An 18674-nucleotide genomic window follows, 5' to 3' on the forward strand; every position below is an offset into this window, starting at 1 on the left:
TTTGCCTGGAGGCTTTTTTTGTTTCGTAATCTGGTTTTGGTTCACGTATGGGATTTGTGGTAGTTTTGATTAATTGCATTAGGAGTTGGCCCACATCTCATTTTGGTCCTAGTTCCACCTAGAAGGTTAATCCAGGCCTGAGTAAAGAAATAGTACTGATGTGTAATTTGTTATGATAATGACAACAATAGCAAAGTTGAGAAAACTAAGTCCTCATGTCATGTTGAGGAAAGATTGTTGGGACTGGGTCTCATGACGTTGGTTAATAAATAGATCAGAGGTTCAGGGAGAAAGCTGCTGAGGTAAACAGCTGGTGTGGTGTGTGGCGGTGTGTAATAATAGACCACCATAACCTTTTTCTCTATGGAAAGTTTTTGCTGACAATTGTTTGCCTTGCAACCCTTCTGGTGCCAGTGACAGTGTGGTGACAGCCTGTGAGCTGCTCAGCAGCATGGAAAATCCACTGGATCTTTTTTCAATTACTGAATTCATGAGAAAGTATGACTGTATCAAACTCCAACAGAGGAATCATGGTTGCTTTAACCAAATATAATGCTGGACCAAGACTAGCTATCCCTAAACTGCTTTTGAGAAGAGTAATCTTTAAACGTATTCTGTGACAAATCAGGTTGAAAAAAAAAAATCAGATGAGGTTTTTTATTTGAGTTACATCAGTTTTATTCAAGCAAAAGTCATTTAAGGCCAAAGAGCAGATTTCCAGTAGGGAGACATGAGCAATTCACAGAAGATACTGGGTCTCAAATTTCAGGAGTAGATGGGAGGGTGATGACAATTCCATGCCTCTTTGATAAAAGCCAGGCCAGTAAAAGCTTTTATACAGGACTTTGAAAAATAGTACGCAATTTCTTTAATGGATACAGTTTTATTATACAGTATAGTATACAGCGCCTACTTGTGTTAGTGTTAATTTCAATTATCGTAGTATCATGTGTGGTCAAATAACTGTCTAACTACTGAAAAATATTAACAGTTCTACTTGCGGTAATAAAAATCCAGACAGAGATAAATAATACAGAAAGTGATCCCAAATTGTTTGTCTCATTAAAATACATTTATTTTAATAGGATAGAAGCAACAGCCAGGAATACAATCATCCAGTGTTGGTATGGTTTATATATCACACTGTCATTGCCTGACAAAGTTTTTCTCTGTACTAAAACACTCAGCAGGGAGCACCTAGACAGAAGATCCTATACAGTCTCCTAAAGGTTATTTCCACAAAATAGATTGCAAGAGTTAGTTAGAAAATAACTAAAATATCACACTTCAGAAGCACTTTCCATCTATCACATTGGATACATGCAAAGTGTGTCGAAACAGAGAACTTCATTAAAGGTTAATAAGCTCAGCTGATTAAGCAAGCAGCACAGTATATGTTTGGACAGTCGGAGCATTCAGAAGGCACAACTCTTTTACTAGCTGGTATATAAGATCAACAAGGCGAGGCTGTGTTTTGGCTGTTCTCCATTGGAGAAACCCATTAAGGCATCTGTCTAATACTACTTTCTTACTTTGTTGTACTTGAATATTTCACAAAGGCAAATTTTACAGCACATCCTTGAGACGTGATTGAGACAATTCACCACTTTTAACCCAGTGTAGCACTTTTTTAATAAAACTTTGTGGCAGTTACTCCAGCTGTGAGGCTGTTGGTCTTAGCATTCAGGCACTTATTTAAACTCATACTCTAACTACCTGAAAGGAAGATGGATAAGGACAGGTATGATCAGGCAGTTCAACAGTGTCTTCCTGATTAGCTTTTTGTTGTTGGGCGATCAATGAAATTCACATCAATGAAAACTTTATTTAATCCAAAATCAAATGTCTTACACAGAGAACTGAATTAGCAATCAACCATGTGCATAAATAAAATAAGGCATCAAATCCCATCATTGCCTGGTCAACTTGAACCATTCTTAAAATGACAGACCAGCAAAATATTTTTAAAAATGAGGAAAAAAAATCAACAAAAACTTTGCACTCTGAAAAATACAAATGTGTATGTGTTGGAAAGGGGTATCTCTTTATGATATACAGGGTAACTGTTACAATCTAGATCATGGGTTCTCAAAGTTTTGAGGACAGGGAGCCAGTTTATGGAGCCAGCAAATGATTGAGGCCCGCATTCAGTGTAGGATTGGTATTCCCTGAGGTTTGTTTCTCCTCAACCTCTGAGTAGTGTACTTAAATGTAGGCTACTGAAAGTGAAAGTAATGAAATTGACTATGGATGATAAAACTATAATGGATTCATGTCATGTCATATTTCTGAGGGCTGCCATTGGCCCATAGGCTAAACTTTGAGAACCTATGATCTAAACTACAGAACAGCATATCTTCCAAGGCACTTCTCTTAAAGTGGCACACAAAATCAATGGCTATTAATAAAACATAAAAAAGCAAATATAAGTTGAAGAGAGTTTACAACAAAATGTTTCATTTCTAGTCCTGATGTTGGAGTATGCGTGTATGTGTGTGCTTGTGTGCGTGTTTAACAGTCAAAGATGATGCACTTATACTTTTTATAGGTTTTAGATTAGCTTGACTTTTTGAACCAGTTTCTGTAGGTATGTTTCTTTAATCTTTGGCAGGTGGTTTGGCACACAAAAACAAGTATAGTGTAGTAAGGCTGGGCAAAACTCTGGTATTATCACAATCCTTTACTATGGCACACGTGCAAAAACACACACACACACACACACACACACAGAGCAAACCAGGATAAGGAATGAAGACCCCTGTACAGGAGGGGAAAAATGTTGTGGAGCTCAGTAGCCAGTAAATCATGTGACGTCTCCCTCTGAGACATTAATTGTGCATGTTGCTCCTCTCCTCTTCTTCATCGTTTCCCCCACTCCTCCTCAACGTGTTACCATTTTACGAGTAATTCCAAACTGTGAATGAAGTAGGAGGGAGCTTTTTAGATCAAGGACACTAATTAATTTTTATCAAGGAATGTCTGTAAAATCATCTCTAAATATACATCAACATCCAAATCAAACTGCAAGCTCTGTGAAATAATCATATGCACATGGTTACAATTAATATTTCGGGCTTTGAGGAGGAACTCATTGAAAACCATAGAGGTCCTTTTGATGCAACTGCAACAATACTGTCAGAACTGTCAATGGCGATCTTCTCTGACCTAAGGTTTGATACTTACTGACAATGATGATGATGATGATCGCTATGACAGCTATCAGGATGGCCCACATCTGCAAGGGGTAAAGGTTCAACAAATTCAGTGCCACACACATCAACCAGAATCAAGATGACTATTTTTATTTCATTCATTTATTTTTTTTCTATATTTACTTATATTCTAATTTAAATGTACATGTACAATGTACATTTGTTAAAGATGTGTAGCATGTGGGGGCTGTAACTTACATGCTATTGTGCAACTGTGTTGCAAAATGAAAATAAATGAAGCTTGATATTTACTGAGAGATCATTTATTTATGTGTAAGACTTGCTCTTGTGCTGTGATGATACAAAAACAAATCAGCTCATTCTTATAAGTGATACATGTAAATAATGTATGTTGCATAGTCAAACAAAAGTCCAAATTAAAGACTTCTAGTATGATAATTTAAGATCAGCTAGAGCAATTTAGCTGAGCAATCTGTGTTTAGGCACCTTGCAGTTCTTCCACCAGTACTTCCTTTTCAGCTTAGCAGCACTGGTCTCGAACTGGGAGGCTCCAGCCTGCAGTGCGTCTGCTCGGTCATCCAGTTCGGACAATTTCTGGTCACGTTCCAGCACTTTGTCCACATTAACACGCATAATATCCACCACCTACGCACACACGCACACACGCACACACACACACACACACACACTTGGTGTAATTTCTGTAGTTATTGATTTAATTTCTGGATCTGAATGGTCCTGACTAGACCTCATTGAAGGTCAACCAAACACTGCCTAAATTAGTCCTTTTAGAACGAATAGAGCACAGAGACAAAGATTGTAAATGTAGCAAAATACTGTATATAGAGAATGATGACATCAATGCTTTCAGTGCTAAGTAACCTCTTACAATGTTACCAAACAAAACCACCAATCAAGCAACATCACACCTTACAAGGTAAAAATAAATTATATCACTTCTGCTTAACAGAGTTCACCTACAGGCATGCATGTGTGCACTCGCAGTATCACAGAGTACACATAACCCATATGTTCCACTGATCCACAAACCTCACTCATGCCCCGCCTCTCACACAGAGCGGCAGGGTGTGGAGGAGAGCGTAGGCCCATGCCTGCCTTATGTAACCCTTGTGATTATATAAACTTCTGACAGCCAATCAGAGGCTTTGTGTGACACACTTAGGTTAAAGTTCTGTGTAGGAGGGGCTTACATCAAGGGGGCCAGAACTGAGGAAGAGAGAGGGAGAACAGCTAAGGGGATTAAGAAAAAAACAAAGTGGGAGCGCGATTTGGCAGTCATTTGTTCCTTGTGGCCTCACTGACATGGTTTTGAATATAATCTCTAAAAATCGGAGAGAAGAAGTGATCTTCACTGAACGCTCTCTGGCATGTGAGAGGACATGTGGAGGTAGAGCTACTGATTCCACATTGCGGTGATTCATGACACTGCTGCCAAGGGTTACGCAAGCCTCTGCTAGAGACAGACGTCAAGGAGGAAAGGAGTCATACAGAGTGGCTGCAGACAGAAAGAGGTGGGAGCCACTGGAGTTCAAAGATAAGAGTGGGCTAGATGAGAGTAAGTAAAGTATTTAGCACAGTGGGAAAGATAGACTAAGTAGTATTGCCTCTGAATTTTAAAAAAAGTTATATAAAATACACATAACTTGCCTAGATTGCATGATTTGGAAATGAAGAATAGTAAGACCCCAGTGACTTTATAAATAAGTAAGAATAATGATTGACTTTGAAATGGGGCAGGCTTAAATGCTCTCTTATGTGTGAGCTTTCTTTAAAAAAAATAAACTGAAATCAAGAACTTGTGTTTTTTTTCCTGATGGCAGATCATACATAAATTAGGATTATCATAAACATCAACCAGTGTGAAAATAAAAAGTTTGGGGTTTTAACTGGACCGTAAGAAATCAGAGACGTATCATACCTCATCCACCTGGGCCTGGGTCTGCTGCAGGCGCCTGTTGCCTGGCGCTGCGCCAGAACCCTCTGGAGGGAGTGCTGACCTGTTGGAATGATGAAATGTAAGCGTAGATATTAGCTCTCTGTGAGATTTCACAAAAATGTGTTTTGTATACCATGTCACTCAATCTGCACCTAAAATTTTACAACACATATGACTGCAGTTGGCGATAAGCAAAATGGCTAACCCAATTTCAATAATTCATTCTTATCACAAGCAGAGCAAAAAAATAGTAATAAAACAATAACGAATGATTACACATCTTTGACTTTAAAAGTTAATTTAAAGAAACACTGCAGCTGAAAATGCAGTCAAATAATCAGTCTGTGAAACATAATCCTTTATTTCCCTCAGTGAAAATGTTTACAAGCTTTAGAGTAACTGTAAAAGCAGGCAGCAGAGGATAATGTTGGTAGTATCGTTCTTCTGTTTTTGTTATTTTGTTACTGCAGTACAAATATATATAGTAAGACATCAGAATCTCTCAAAAGAAACAGCAGAAATTAGGGCAGTAAATTCATTTAGTATCTCAACCTCCCTTCATTATTAAAATGTCACATTGTTCAAAATGTGAGAAATGGTTTTCAAAGACATCTTGAGGTTTTTCCAGGCAAGAAAAGTTGGCTCTGCGTGACAGGTAAATGTTTGCTACACGGCACAACCTCTAATTTGAGGGATTGGAGGCCCTTGTAATTACATGATAATTTTAAGCTAAATCAGAGTGATACATCCAAAACTGAACCTACTCGAAGATTGACTGCCCATACAGTAAATGCCAAAATCTCTCACTTATATAGTAGACTATCATATTGACATTACCTTCTACTGCAGGGAATAAGTATGTTAAATATGGGGAGGGGAAAAGGTGGGGCATTCCTAAAGTGTGTTTTAAGTAAATATTGATATTGCACTCATGCTCTATTTTGTCCCTCTCCAAACAACTGCACTCATTAAGCACATTGGTGTGTTTTTACTTTCCATAATGTGTAATTTTAATATGATGACTGAAGTAAGATTCCAAGAAATAAGCATATGACAACTGAGAAGTATAATATGATAACGGAAGTCTATTGTAAAGTAAGAATACACTGGATGATGATGCCCTGAGATTCACTGCAGGGTTAATGCTTCATACAAATGTTTCATATCAGTCATATATTTGACAATAGATAGCTGATAACTATGGACAGCTGTACAATTTAAACATAAGATGCACCATGCCCATCTCAAACTGCAAGCATGACTCCAAATTCTTATTTTCTAAAGTTTCTTCTTTCATAATAACTTGTGAAGACTGTTCTCAACAATGACACAAACATAAACCATGGAAAGTGGATGAAGGAAATTATACTGGTGACTTTATTTACTTTGATTGTTAATCTAGGATTTCCAGATCTGATATGCATTCCTTGTCCCTGCACCCTTTATTTATTTATTTATTTATTTTTTACAGTGGTTAGGTAGCTACCGCCACCCTCTGACTTGAGACGGCATTACTCTGCATTGACCACACTTGTCTCACAGAAGACAAGAATAGATAATTAAGAATGGGAGGAGGTTAAAAGTGTTTCCACCGAACTGAAGGGATTATATAGGATTTATTGTGACTCAGTAGCAGACTGGTGTGGCAGTTTACGGCACATAATGAGACTCAGCCCAGATTAAAAGATGAGCCAAGATGGCCGGAGATCGATCACTCCTTTTCCTCTTCCACTACAAGTGGGCACACCCACACACACTAAAATGCCAACACAAAACCAACAAAATATTTTCCATGTTAAAAACATCCCTAATCATCCCTTGTGACAAACAAAGCTACAAATGACATTGCTAGTGCAGGAAGAGCATTAGCTTTATTTTGCCATCTTCAGAAATAAAAAAAAAAAAAGATCAGATTCCCATCTAATCAAGGATTGGAACAAAAGTGAAAGAAAAAAAAAAGTCTAAAAAAAAAATGACACTGAGCAATGCAAACTGCTCTTTTCACATTTAACTGCAGACTCTCTGCACCAACTCTCACACGAGGCTGACAAACTAAATAATCCTCTAAACTACGACTATGCTGACCTTCTGACCAGGACACTGTTGACAGATCCAAACCCACACACAGCCTCTTATTCCTCCTGGTATTTCAGAAAGAGGACCTTTACTCCAGATTACACCAATAAGAAAAAAAATGTGGACATATTGTATATTTGTTTGCAAAACATAATAGTCTGTTGGTGGTAATGGATGAGGAAGCAAGAGTGCAGCTGCAACAAAGGATGCATTTCCGTATTTTCAACTCGACTACTTCCTCTACTTTCTCCAAACTCCCTGTGAATGTACAAATCAAAGCCCTACTTGGGCTAGAAAAGGTATCAATAAGCAATAAGCTAAAGAAACATACAGAAGATGAGGGAAGCATATTATCAGAGTTTGGCTTTTTATCAATATGTGAACAAACCAGCTGTAAACTGTAACATAACAGAGTCAGATAACAAACCTATTTGTCCAACAGCCAGTTGATTCTGCAACCTGGCCTGGAGAGAGTGCAAACATCACAGCCAGAGTGTATTATCCTCTGTCAACATTTCAGAGCTGACTGTGGCTGATGCCTCTCTTTTAATACAGCGTAAGTCTTAGAGTGAGATACAAGAACTCACATTCCAGTTGTCTAGGATGTCAACACAGGAACACACGACAGTCAACTCTCTCCAGATTGCACTGATGTGTGCTGGACTTGTGCCTAACGTACTTAATTTCCTGGCCAAGAACAATCCGTGACAAACACCAAACCAAACCCAACAATCCATGAAGACAATACAAGTTCAAGTTTACAGCCACAAGTTCTATTTGTATTCTGCTGTTGAATTTTTAGTATCCACCAGAGGTTTTGGTGGCAAAATTATTTTCCATTTCTATCAGCCATTTTATTTTAGCTTAAAGGTGATGCAAATGTAAAATGAAAATCAACAAAAACATACAAAATGGCACCTATCAAAAACAGCTGCAGATATCACACAATTCCTGCAGGTGACAAGTGTCAAAATATAGTGCTAATACTTAACTGTAGATGGCACACCTTGCCAAGTCTTTATCTGCAGCTGTTTTAAATTGCTGCTGTTAATGGTGCTCTCTAGTTTTGGTGGCACAGTTTAGGCTGGAACTGCAGGACCAGAAGTTCAGTTACCAGTATGTGGCAGCAAGCGCTTCAGCTCTACATCTGGATTAATCGCCTTTATTGTTGATTCAAAACAAACAAGCACACAGTCTGTTTTTCCCGCTGGACTAGAGAAAACATTACGGGGCAAGAAGAACTCTGACTTGCTTGCCCAATTCGACAAGTAGAAAATACTGTAAATGTTAAACAACATTAGGGTTGTAGTGAATAATTTTCATTATTGATCTACCAATCTACCAATTGTTTTCTCAATGAACTGTTTGGTTTACAGAATCTGAGGGAATAATGCGACATCTAAAAATGACTATTGAAAAAATGACAAACAGTCCAAAACCCAAATCTACTGAGTTTACTCTGATTAAAGACTAATAAAAACTGAATAAATTCTCATTAAAGTGTCTGAAGCCTGAGAATCTTTGCTCTTCTTCATAAAAAATATCCAATTTATTAATTTAATTAATATTTAATAAATAATGTTTATCCTCAAAATGGTAAATTAATTTTCTGTCGATCAACTTATTGTTTGGTAACTACTGCTGCCTGCCTGTTTCACAGCTGATGATTCCTTGTCTTGTCATAGCAGAAAAGCTCAGGTGTTATTAGCATGAATGATGACTCCATTCCTTGTAAGTGACCCAGTGAGTGATGCCAGGTGAACCTCGTTGCACAAATACAGGACCCTGAAACTGGCCTACATAAATGTACTCCAGTGTTAATTTATGTCATAATTTAGTACACCTTTTCCTCTATTGACATGTCAAAATGTCTGCTGTGTAAAAAGCCTACTGACAGCCACTTTGGTTCCACTGATGATTGTTCGAGGAGATTCGTGATGCAACAGCAAGGTCACTATGTTTAAATGAAGAGATGTTTTGAATTCTTCTTTTAAAATCAAATCTGTGGCTTTTTGGAACATGTCCATCTCATTGTTAATACAGCAGGACTTAATTTTTTACTCAAAGTTCTCATAAATCCAGAGATGTAGGACGTGTTCAAAGAAGTAAAATTAACAGTCCAAAGTCACAGAAATCGAACGCGAGATTGTATTATAGGAGTAAGTTTCATGCCGATGTTTTTCTGTTAATTTGTTCATGAAAATACATAATGAATGGGTCCAAATGGCTTTATGCATGCCACATCTCATACATCCATTCTCCACACCATATTTCCATCCAAACTGTGACTAAACAAAACAGTGGAGTAGGAATTAAAATATCTTCTTCCCACTATTATCTGATATACTGTATCAATTACTACTTGTTAATAACTTCCAACAGAGATATATGAAGTTGTCTATACTTGCAGTTTCTTGACTGCAGTGAAAAAGTGAGAAAAATACTGTAAAGCATACAAAATCAGGTCGTTAAGATCATGTGTCATGTGCTGTGACTCACACTAAACCGTTAGCTGACTGCATCACATATGGCTGAGCTTGCAATGTCAAACACTTTTTTTGAAGAAAAAAAATCATGTTGAATGACAATCCATAACTAGGATGGCAATCAGGATGGCATTCAGAGCGCACACCTCCACCAAGTCCCAACACTTTCCTTTAATTCAATCAAGCCTGATCACCATTGGTACCTTTCTGAATCCCCATCATCTCAGCTGCACATTGGTGGTAGTTGCAGGTTGCTATCCGTATTTGTTAATGTATACACTGAAAAATAACTACCCTATATGAAAACATGATTTAATTTCCTAGATTCCTAGATTAATTTCCTGGATGCGTCCCCTCATCCAGACTCACACCAAAGGTTAATGGGGTCTATTCTGGGCTGAGACCCATCCTGCATTCAAGTTTTATGGAAATTATGGGCAGATTTCATCAACTATGGAACATCGAGGTTCTTGGTTTGCTCTCGTACATTTTGAATTACATTCATATTGCTTAGATAGACTTCCTGTGCAGGGTGGTGAGTAGGGGAGGGGTGGGAGGTGATGAGGGGATGGGGGAGGTTAATGGAAATAGGAAAACAATGGTTTTTTTTATAAAGGAGATTTAGCTTGCGCTATATTCATATTATAACATGATCAAAGCTTGATAAACAGTGAATATAATAATAAAACACCATTCAGTCCTAGTCAGCTACACCATTTTAATCACCCTCTTTCCATAAAATTATTGACTAGTGTTACCAACAACAGGTAGGCTTGTTATCGATGCATTTCCTGTCCTAAATTGTAATGTTGACAACACTTGATTTCCGATTACAGTTTACACATTACCCTACGAACTATTTCCAGCTTGTTTTTACCACGTAAGTAGTAGCTAGTTTAACCAAACAGAAAGCTCGGACCAGGAGAAAAGGCTAGCTTGTGAACTAGCATACAGCTAATTGCTCATTGTTAATATTAACGCAGTTGTGACTCTAGATGTTATACAAGCATACCATGTATGTTTTCCATTAACTGCCTACTTAACTAGCAAAAGACCGCTGACATAGTTTGTGCTGGCCAAAGTTACCAAACTTTAGTGTAACACTGCGACAGCTAAGTTTAGCTTAGCTTAAGCTTGAAAACTACCGTCCTAGCACTTGTTGCATGCTAGCAGCAAAGTTTTGGGCGTTGCTTTTCTCTGTGATCCTGTTTCACCAAACTACCCGGAAGGCCGGCGTGTTAGACAAGTTCGAGCAAGTAACATTTGACTTTTAAAAACGTTAAGTAGAGACAACGTAGACTTACATTGTGATATGAAATTTCTTTGAAAGACACCGCCGCTGTTGCTTGTATGTGGGCTAAAGCTAAAGTGTCAAGCCGTAACAGTTAGTGCTGTCTGTTGTTATGCTGCCTTCCGGTACTGTCGGAAAGTAGGACATATCATACGTATGCAAACGGCAGATAAATAAATGTACGAAATAAAAACAGAAAATTGGGCAATTTTCTTTCCTGTTCTTTTTTCTTATACCACCATAGGGTGATTGGTATTATATCATGTAGACTTTATAATAACTTTTACTTTTAAATATCTAACACCCAAATTGTAAAGCAATTTCCATTCTCCCGTATAACCATGTCATAATGCACAAAGCGGGTCTGTGCTACTTGATTTCCCAAAAAGAATTCACTCAAAAACGTGTAACTATGGCTTATATTATGTGATATATATTTTGTTATTACAGTTGGAAGCTCCTATTTATTACTTGAAGTGTGAGTTTCCGAAGATCACTTGAATGCAACATTAATGATGCAGTGGCCTGTCGCCCACCGTGCATAGCTGCAATCATTAACGCATATCATGAAATTATAACATTAAAGGGAGCTCATACTTGAAACTATGCTTGACACTATAGCATGATATTACGCTAGTCATTTAAACAGAAGAGTGACACCTCACGTCCGTCTGTTTTCACCCTTCATTCATTCCATTGGTCATCTGTCCAGCAGACATGTGAGGAGAAAGCAACCACCAAAGCCCGTGATCAGCATGTGACATCTGAGAAAACTGTACATATACATTTATAAAGTTAGGATTGTCCCTAGACATGTATTTTACAACTTTAACTGACTGGAGAAACGTATGGATTATAAGTGATAGAGGTTTTTTTTTTTTTCTATAGATCTTTATGTGAAATACTTGCAGCAGACCTCTTAGCGGGCTGACATAAATAGAAACTACTCAGAGGACAATGACATTCTTTGTCTTGTAAACATCCAGCCTTCACAATTATTTGAACTTAAATCGCTCCAGGTCAGGCATAAACTGTGTATTCCTGTCAGTCAATGAGCTGCACTGAATTCCTCTGTCAGTGGGTTAACTGAACTAGTGCTAATTCCCCTGTTTTAGTGGACGGACTGACCCTAACGGAACAAATAACAAATAACTACACACAGGTTTATTCACAAGCCTCTGAAAAAATGTGAAACACCCAATTTTGCAGACACCCTGTGACAGCATTAGCTAGTCATTGTGTGATGCAGGTGATTAATGTGGGATATGAGTTGTGTTTTGGAGCCCTTGAAGGCACCAGGAAAGAGGCACCCTCTGTGGATACTTACAGTTACTTTATCCTGTCAGATGTCAATTTGTGGATAACTGAGTGGATTCCAGGTACATGCTCCACAACATACATATTAAATAAAAAATACCTTCAGTGGAGTGGACGCTTACGGTTACTGATGCTTAAAAGTCTTCATAGTTACCACATCTAAACCCAAAGTAACACCCATGGGAGACTGGACTGAAAGCTACACACCAAAATCATCCAAATACCAAATGAGAGAAAACCATTAGGAAGAACGCGTTCGTCCTCAAGTAGATTTCAGAAAACCTGGAAAATGTTACATAATGTTACAGTTGTTTTCCTTTAATTTTTGACCCGTCTGTATCCGTCGTTTACTACATAATGAGACACAATGAACAAATGTGAACATAATGTACATTTATAAAAATGTTCGCACAAAGCTCCACATTGATAATAGTTCATTTGCACAGTTTAAAAAAGAAATCTTTGTTATCACATAAATTTAATCTAATATGATGTACTTCGAAAATTATCAAGAAAAGTACTAACCTTAAAGGATAACATCATCCAAAACAAAAATTGAGTCATAATTTACTTAACCCAGTGTGGAAAGTCGGGTGAAGTTTTGTATCCCACAAAACATTTCTGGAGCTTCACAGCAAAACAGCGTTGCAGCATTGTCCTAAACAACTGAAATAGATGGGGACATGCAGTTTGTCCAGCCTAATCATAGTCTCCAGAAGCCCAGAAGATCCAAAATTGATTTGAAAAGTAATTATTTACACCCTTTTTAGCTGAAATCCTCACTGTAGCTGGTAAGCTACCCTGCCTGAAGTGGGTGTATGAACTGAACCGTCCGTTGAGGGTGTAAATAACGTCTTTTCAAATCAATTTGGGATCTCAGTGCTTCTAGTGACTTGGATTACACCGGACAAGCTGTATGGAGCCAATTTTATGTCGCCATCTACTTTAGTTGAGTGCTGCAATGCTGTTTTTTTGTGAAGTTCCAGATGTGTTCAGTGGACTGATGCTAAACCCAACTTTCCATCAGCACAAGAGTGTAGATAATGACTGAACTTTCATTTTTTGGTTGAACTTATTGAAACAATAATAACTGGAGGCAACAAATACAACATTGTTATCACTTTTCTCAATACTTTAACTAGAAGATAGTAAAGTGTGCATGCAAATCAATCCTTGAAACAAATCATCTTAATTGGAGAAATCCCTTGTTCAATGGTTCACCTGGTTGATTATACTTTATATTTTATATTAACAGTATACTGTATTGCTAGTTGACCTTGACCCATCAACAGCATTGTTGTCTTGTGCGCTTTCTCTCGGCTACATCCCAGATCCTTCATCCACCGCAGCTTCCCCTCCAGGGCTCTGCTACAAGACAAAAGTGTTTTAAGGCTTCGTTGTGATGGTCGCGTTCATAAACTTTTTATGTAATATGACTTTTTAATATGACAATGAAGTTAGGATTCAGCACCAAACTATTACAACTTACAAAGCTTATTTCTTTCTCAGCAGTGCCTCTGTTATACTGCAGGCTGGAACTCTCCTCCTGTAAATGAATTGTTAATACAAACTTAGCACATAATGCACAACAATCACAGTTCTGATTGCTAATTGTATCCATGAGCTTTTCAGCGAAGGACTCTCTTTAAAACGGTTTATGGCACAGCTTTATGCAAAACAAAGAAACAACGTGTACCTAAATGTCCGACAACATGACAGAAACCCTAGTTGATCACATTCCACGTCTCTGCTGGCTTTCATGCTGGTCATCTGATCTTTGCAGCAGGTGCACTAAGTAACAAAGTCGATGTTAATAGCCTGCCTTCGCTCTGTCTTCAGATTGCAGGCCTGGTATGTAAGAGCACAGTAATGGTAAATGCCTCAGTGACTTGCTTGATTTAGTTACACCTTATCCCCGTGGAACAGAGGAGTGCTTCTCAACTCTTGAGTCTGAGTACATGTCTCCGGACATGATCTTTATTCATGATGTTCTGTGTAGGTAGAATCTCCCTCTGTGGCTGTCCAAACTCACTGATGGCCCACTTTTGATTAAAACCTTCCTGTTGACATTGCTTGTGTTACAGACATTTACACTTGCTTTCAAAAATGAGTACTTGCAGAGGAATTCTGCGTGAAGATTTTCAGTCATAATACATTATAAAATATCAAACTTTGTTTAAAACGTATATCATTTGATCGGTTTTAGCAAAAACCTAACCTGAATTATATATTATATAGTTAATAGAAAGAAAAGATGTTACAAATTACATTATTAAGACATAATAACAACATGATTGTGTTTCTCCCAAACATAAAAAAACATCAAAATTTGATTATGTCAAAGAGAAGATTACGATGTTGCTACCTTTTCTACCTACTACTTCGAAATACTGTGTTACATAAAATTTCACCTAAGTTAGTAAGTGAGTTCAAAAGCATTGGCATCAAAATATAGTACAAATATTACAAGTACTGATTATGCGGAATGACCCTTTTCAGATGACCAGTATTATGTAATTGGATTGTGATTAATGATGGATTAATATTTTACATCAATAATGTTGCCGCTGGAAATAGTGGGACTAATTTAAAGTGCTTTTTAAACTGTTGGGTAGTGTAATCTATAATACATCATAATTTATTAGTTAACTGTTGTTGAATATTAGTGATATTTTGTATTAATCTGAATCTGTAACCAGGGTAACCAGGGACAATATCCGTCAAATAAATGAAGTGGAGTGAAAAGTACAATATTTACCTCTGAAATGTAGTCGAGTAGAAATATGAAGTAGCATAAAAATACAAGAAAATGCAAGTACCTCAAAACTGTACTTAAGTAAATGCAGTTAAACTGGATGCATGTTTGCTGTAGGGAATCCTCTACTGGCACCAAATGCAAAAGAAAGCACAGTTGACAGAGAACTTACATATCCTACATCTACCTCCATCAGTCCTCCAGCCTCTCTGTCCTCTGTGCTGCAGCCTCCAGGGAAACACTCTGACGAACGCTTCTCTCTTACTTTCTGAAGGAAGTCCGTCGCTGTCGATTTCCTCAGCAGTGCTGTCACATAAACAGGTAACACTAATACATTAATGTCCCAGATTCTAGCTGAGAGGTTAATATTTATATATATAGTCATCCTGTGTCATAAAAACATCTCACCTCCCTCACAGATGTAGGGGATCATGAGCATCACAGTCAGCAGTGTTGCAGCCATGTCCTTCACGCAGACTCTCACACACTTGAGTGTTGTGCCACCCTGCAGCTGCTGGTACTTTGTGTTTGTCACCTGAGAATCCCCACGCCCACCTTCATCCAAGCAGCAATCCCAAGGGGGCAACAGCCATCAGATGGATGTGTACTGAGCAACAGGTAGAGAACAAATGTGTGAGTGTGTGGAGAACACATCATGACTATCGGCACTGTGTTTTGAAGGCCTTTGAAACCATGGAGAGTGAGGAGAAAAATGTGTGTGTGCTGTCCTCAGAAATGGAGCTTTAAACAAGGAAATTATTTAAATTTTAACCAAATAATTGTCAGAATACTCTCAGGTGAAATCTCCACTCGGTGCCTGTAATCTGAAAGTTGTATTATGTATTACTATTATGGTTGAGTGAGTGCACTTGAAAGGATTGGCAGCAAAGCATCTTGATAATGGAGGCTAACTTTAGGTAAATGCTCAAGACATTGAGGCCTTGATGCTTGATGATGTTGCCACCTGGTGGTGAATCTGTTTAATCTCCAATTAAGTACTCTGCATGGGATCCATTTTTGTGCTGTCTAACTGATACTGGTAATGTTACTTACTGATGAAGGTCAAATTACTGCTCAGTTTAGTGAGTCAGGTTATATAACTAGATCGAGTTTGTTAAAATTCAGACTTGCTATCAGTCATAAAGATAGGGATGGGATACCTTAATATGAGAATTGTTTCCTTATAATCACTTGTAAAGACACGCAACTAATGCTACTTGAATTATTACAAAGACATGAGTGAATAACTAATTTACACAGCATGTGTGCTTACCTGTTTGTGTATATCATCAGTTTCTATAACTTCTGCAGCACCCTAATTATTCTTTATATCAAGATAAAATGCCAGAATACAAGATTATCTATGAAAATGATGAAAAAGTCGAGCTAGCCAGGAGTCGAACCTAGAATCTTCTGATCCGTAGTCAGACGCGTTATCCATTGCGCCACTAGCCCACAGGAACCGTCTCACCGCTGCATCCCCGAGCTTTGGCTTACAGGTTCAGTTTCCCCAAGGTGCAATTACATTTTTCATTTTTTGTGTCCTTGTGTTCAAAGGTCTCACACAAGGGACCGGGCCGTTATCTCTCTCTCTAAAGACATCCTGTAATTATGTAACATATATAAAAGGGAACACGTGTTAATAGAGAAGAAAAGAAAAGAAAAGGAGAAAAAAAATTGCGAACGCTAAAGTTGAACTCTTAGTAGGCCTGTAAAGACAAAATATGAGCCCTTAAATGGAAGGAAGAATCAGAATTGCTTTTATTGCCAAGTAAGTTTACGCATACGAGGAATTTGCTGTGGTCTGTAGGTGCAAAACAACAACCAATACTAAAGTACTTAAAAGACATAAAACTATAAAAATATAAATAGAGTGTGAATGAAGCCAACAAGGAAACAAAAGCCATCCTGGCGTCCTCTTTACATAATCTCTTTTAATCGATATCTGTACACGTGGACCTTGATTTATTGCAGGTGATATAGAGCCTAATAAAATGGAAACCACCTAAAGCAGTTTCAAATGTGAAATGTGTCTGGCAAGTGACTATGGGGTAGGAGTGTGTGTCAGGGATAAGAACAGCCAGGAAAAATAAGTGGGCACCGTCGGTGAGATGGAGGCCTTTAAATAGATGTGGAATGCCTTGGTCTGATAATTACTTAAGTATCCAAACTTACATAATAAAGGTCAAATTCCTGCTCAGTTTAGTGAGTCAAGTTATACAACTAGATCGAGTTTGTTAAAATTCCGACTTGTTATCAGTCATAAAGATAGGGATGGGATATCTTAATATGAGAATTGTGTCCTTGTAATCACTTGTAAAAACACACAACTAATATGCTACTTGAATTATAACTCAAACAGACATAAGTTTGGAACTTAGGTTGGTAAACTCAGTATCCTCTTTTAAATCACTTCTCAAAACACACTTTTACAGGAAGGCCTTATTACAGTAAAACAGTTTACTTCTATCCCTCTTCGACCTGTTTTTACTACACACTGTCTTATCAGGTCCTATACTCTGTTTTTTTCTTTATACACTGTTTTATCAGGTCTTATGTTGTTTTTATGGCTTTATTATTTCATCTTGTTCTGTAAAGCACGTTGTAACTGTGTTTTTGTTGTTTGCTTACCTGTTTGTGTATATCATCAGTTGCTATGACTACTGCAGCACCCTAATTATTCTTTATATCCAGGTAAAGTACCAGAACACACGATTGTCTATGAAGAAGTTGAAAAAAGTCGAGCTAGCCAGGAGTCGAACCTAGAATCTTCTGATCCGTAGTCAGACGCGTTATCCATTGCGCCACTAGCCCACGAAGTCCATCTCGTGCTACATCCCCGAGAGTTGGCTCATAGCTCCAGTTTCCCCAAGGTGCAATTACATCATTCATTTTTTTTTGTGTCCTTGTGTTCAAAGATCTCACACAAGAGACCGGCCCGTCATTTCTCTCTCTAAAGACATCTTGTAAATATGTGACATATATAAACGGGAACACGTGTTAATAGAAAAGAAAAGAAAAGAAAAGAAAAGAAAAGAAAAGAAAAGAAAAGAAAAGAAAAGAAAAGAAAAGATAAGATGAACTAATGTTCACCTCCTGTCTGTACCTGTCTCTCTAAGGAAAACCAGCATCTGTGCTGAGACCTGTCATGGAAGGAAGAATGAAGTAATCATCAGCCAACAAGGAAACAAAAGCCATCCCGGCGTCCTCTTTACACATTATCTTTTCACTGATATCTGTATAAGTGCTTCTTCTGTTATTGCAGGTGATATAGAGCCTAATAAAATAAAAGTGGTCAGGAGATGCATTTGATGAGTTGACACGACTAACTATGATGTCATTTGTAATTCAATGAAAGTATTATGTTTCTGTGATGTTGATGAAAAAGTCGAGCTAGCCAGGAGTCGAACCTAGAATCTTCTGATCCGTAGTCAGACGCGTTATCCATTGCGCCACTAGCCCGATGACATAATAATAGCTCATATTTTCAAATATATTGACTCTCAGGTATCAGCTCTATCAATAAAGTGGTTGTAACTTCTGAAGACACCTCTGAAATGTCTATTAGTATTCGGTAGTTTTATAGTCCAGAGGACAGACAGAGGAAGGCTACCTGCCT

At 37.9% G+C, this 18674-nt stretch overlaps 1 protein-coding gene and 3 non-coding genes across 4 annotated transcripts; all 4 read right to left on the reverse strand.

Moving 5' to 3' along the window:
• Positions 1-643: 643 nt before the first annotated feature.
• vamp3 (vesicle-associated membrane protein 3 (cellubrevin)) lies at positions 644-11113 on the reverse strand. The gene is made up of 5 exons (XM_073468301.1): positions 10997-11113; positions 5113-5191; positions 3660-3818; positions 3184-3235; positions 644-2914 (listed from the first exon to the last, which is right to left on the reverse strand). Coding segments are annotated over exons 1-5 (309 nt in total). The 5' UTR covers positions 10999-11113; the 3' UTR covers positions 644-2897.
• Positions 11114-16437: 5324 nt separating this feature from the next.
• On the reverse strand, positions 16438-16510 carry trnar-acg (transfer RNA arginine (anticodon ACG)). Its single transcript has one exon. It is a non-coding gene; the product is annotated as a tRNA-Arg (tRNA).
• Positions 16511-17796: 1286 nt separating this feature from the next.
• On the reverse strand, positions 17797-17869 carry trnar-acg (transfer RNA arginine (anticodon ACG)). Its single transcript has one exon. It is a non-coding gene; the product is annotated as a tRNA-Arg (tRNA).
• A 575-nt stretch (positions 17870-18444) lies between these two features.
• On the reverse strand, positions 18445-18517 carry trnar-acg (transfer RNA arginine (anticodon ACG)). The gene has a single exon. It is a non-coding gene; the product is annotated as a tRNA-Arg (tRNA).
• Between the last annotated feature and the right edge of the window lie 157 nt (positions 18518-18674).

This window comes from Pagrus major, chromosome 6 (assembly GCF_040436345.1).
Source record: "Pagrus major chromosome 6, Pma_NU_1.0".
NCBI lineage: Eukaryota > Metazoa > Chordata > Actinopteri > Spariformes > Sparidae > Pagrus > Pagrus major.

What these genes read in the sequence shown, in the direction of transcription:
- vamp3 (XM_073468301.1), bottom strand. An exon ending in CCCAGGCCCAGGTGGATGAG is followed by an intron (nt 3,819 to 5,112) that starts GTATGATACGTC and finishes GTGTGTGCGTAG; the next exon opens with GTGGTGGATATTATGCGTGT. An exon ending in ACTGGTGGAAGAACTGCAAG is followed by an intron (nt 3,236 to 3,659) that starts GTGCCTAAACAC and finishes TACCCCTTGCAG; the next exon opens with ATGTGGGCCATCCTGATAGC.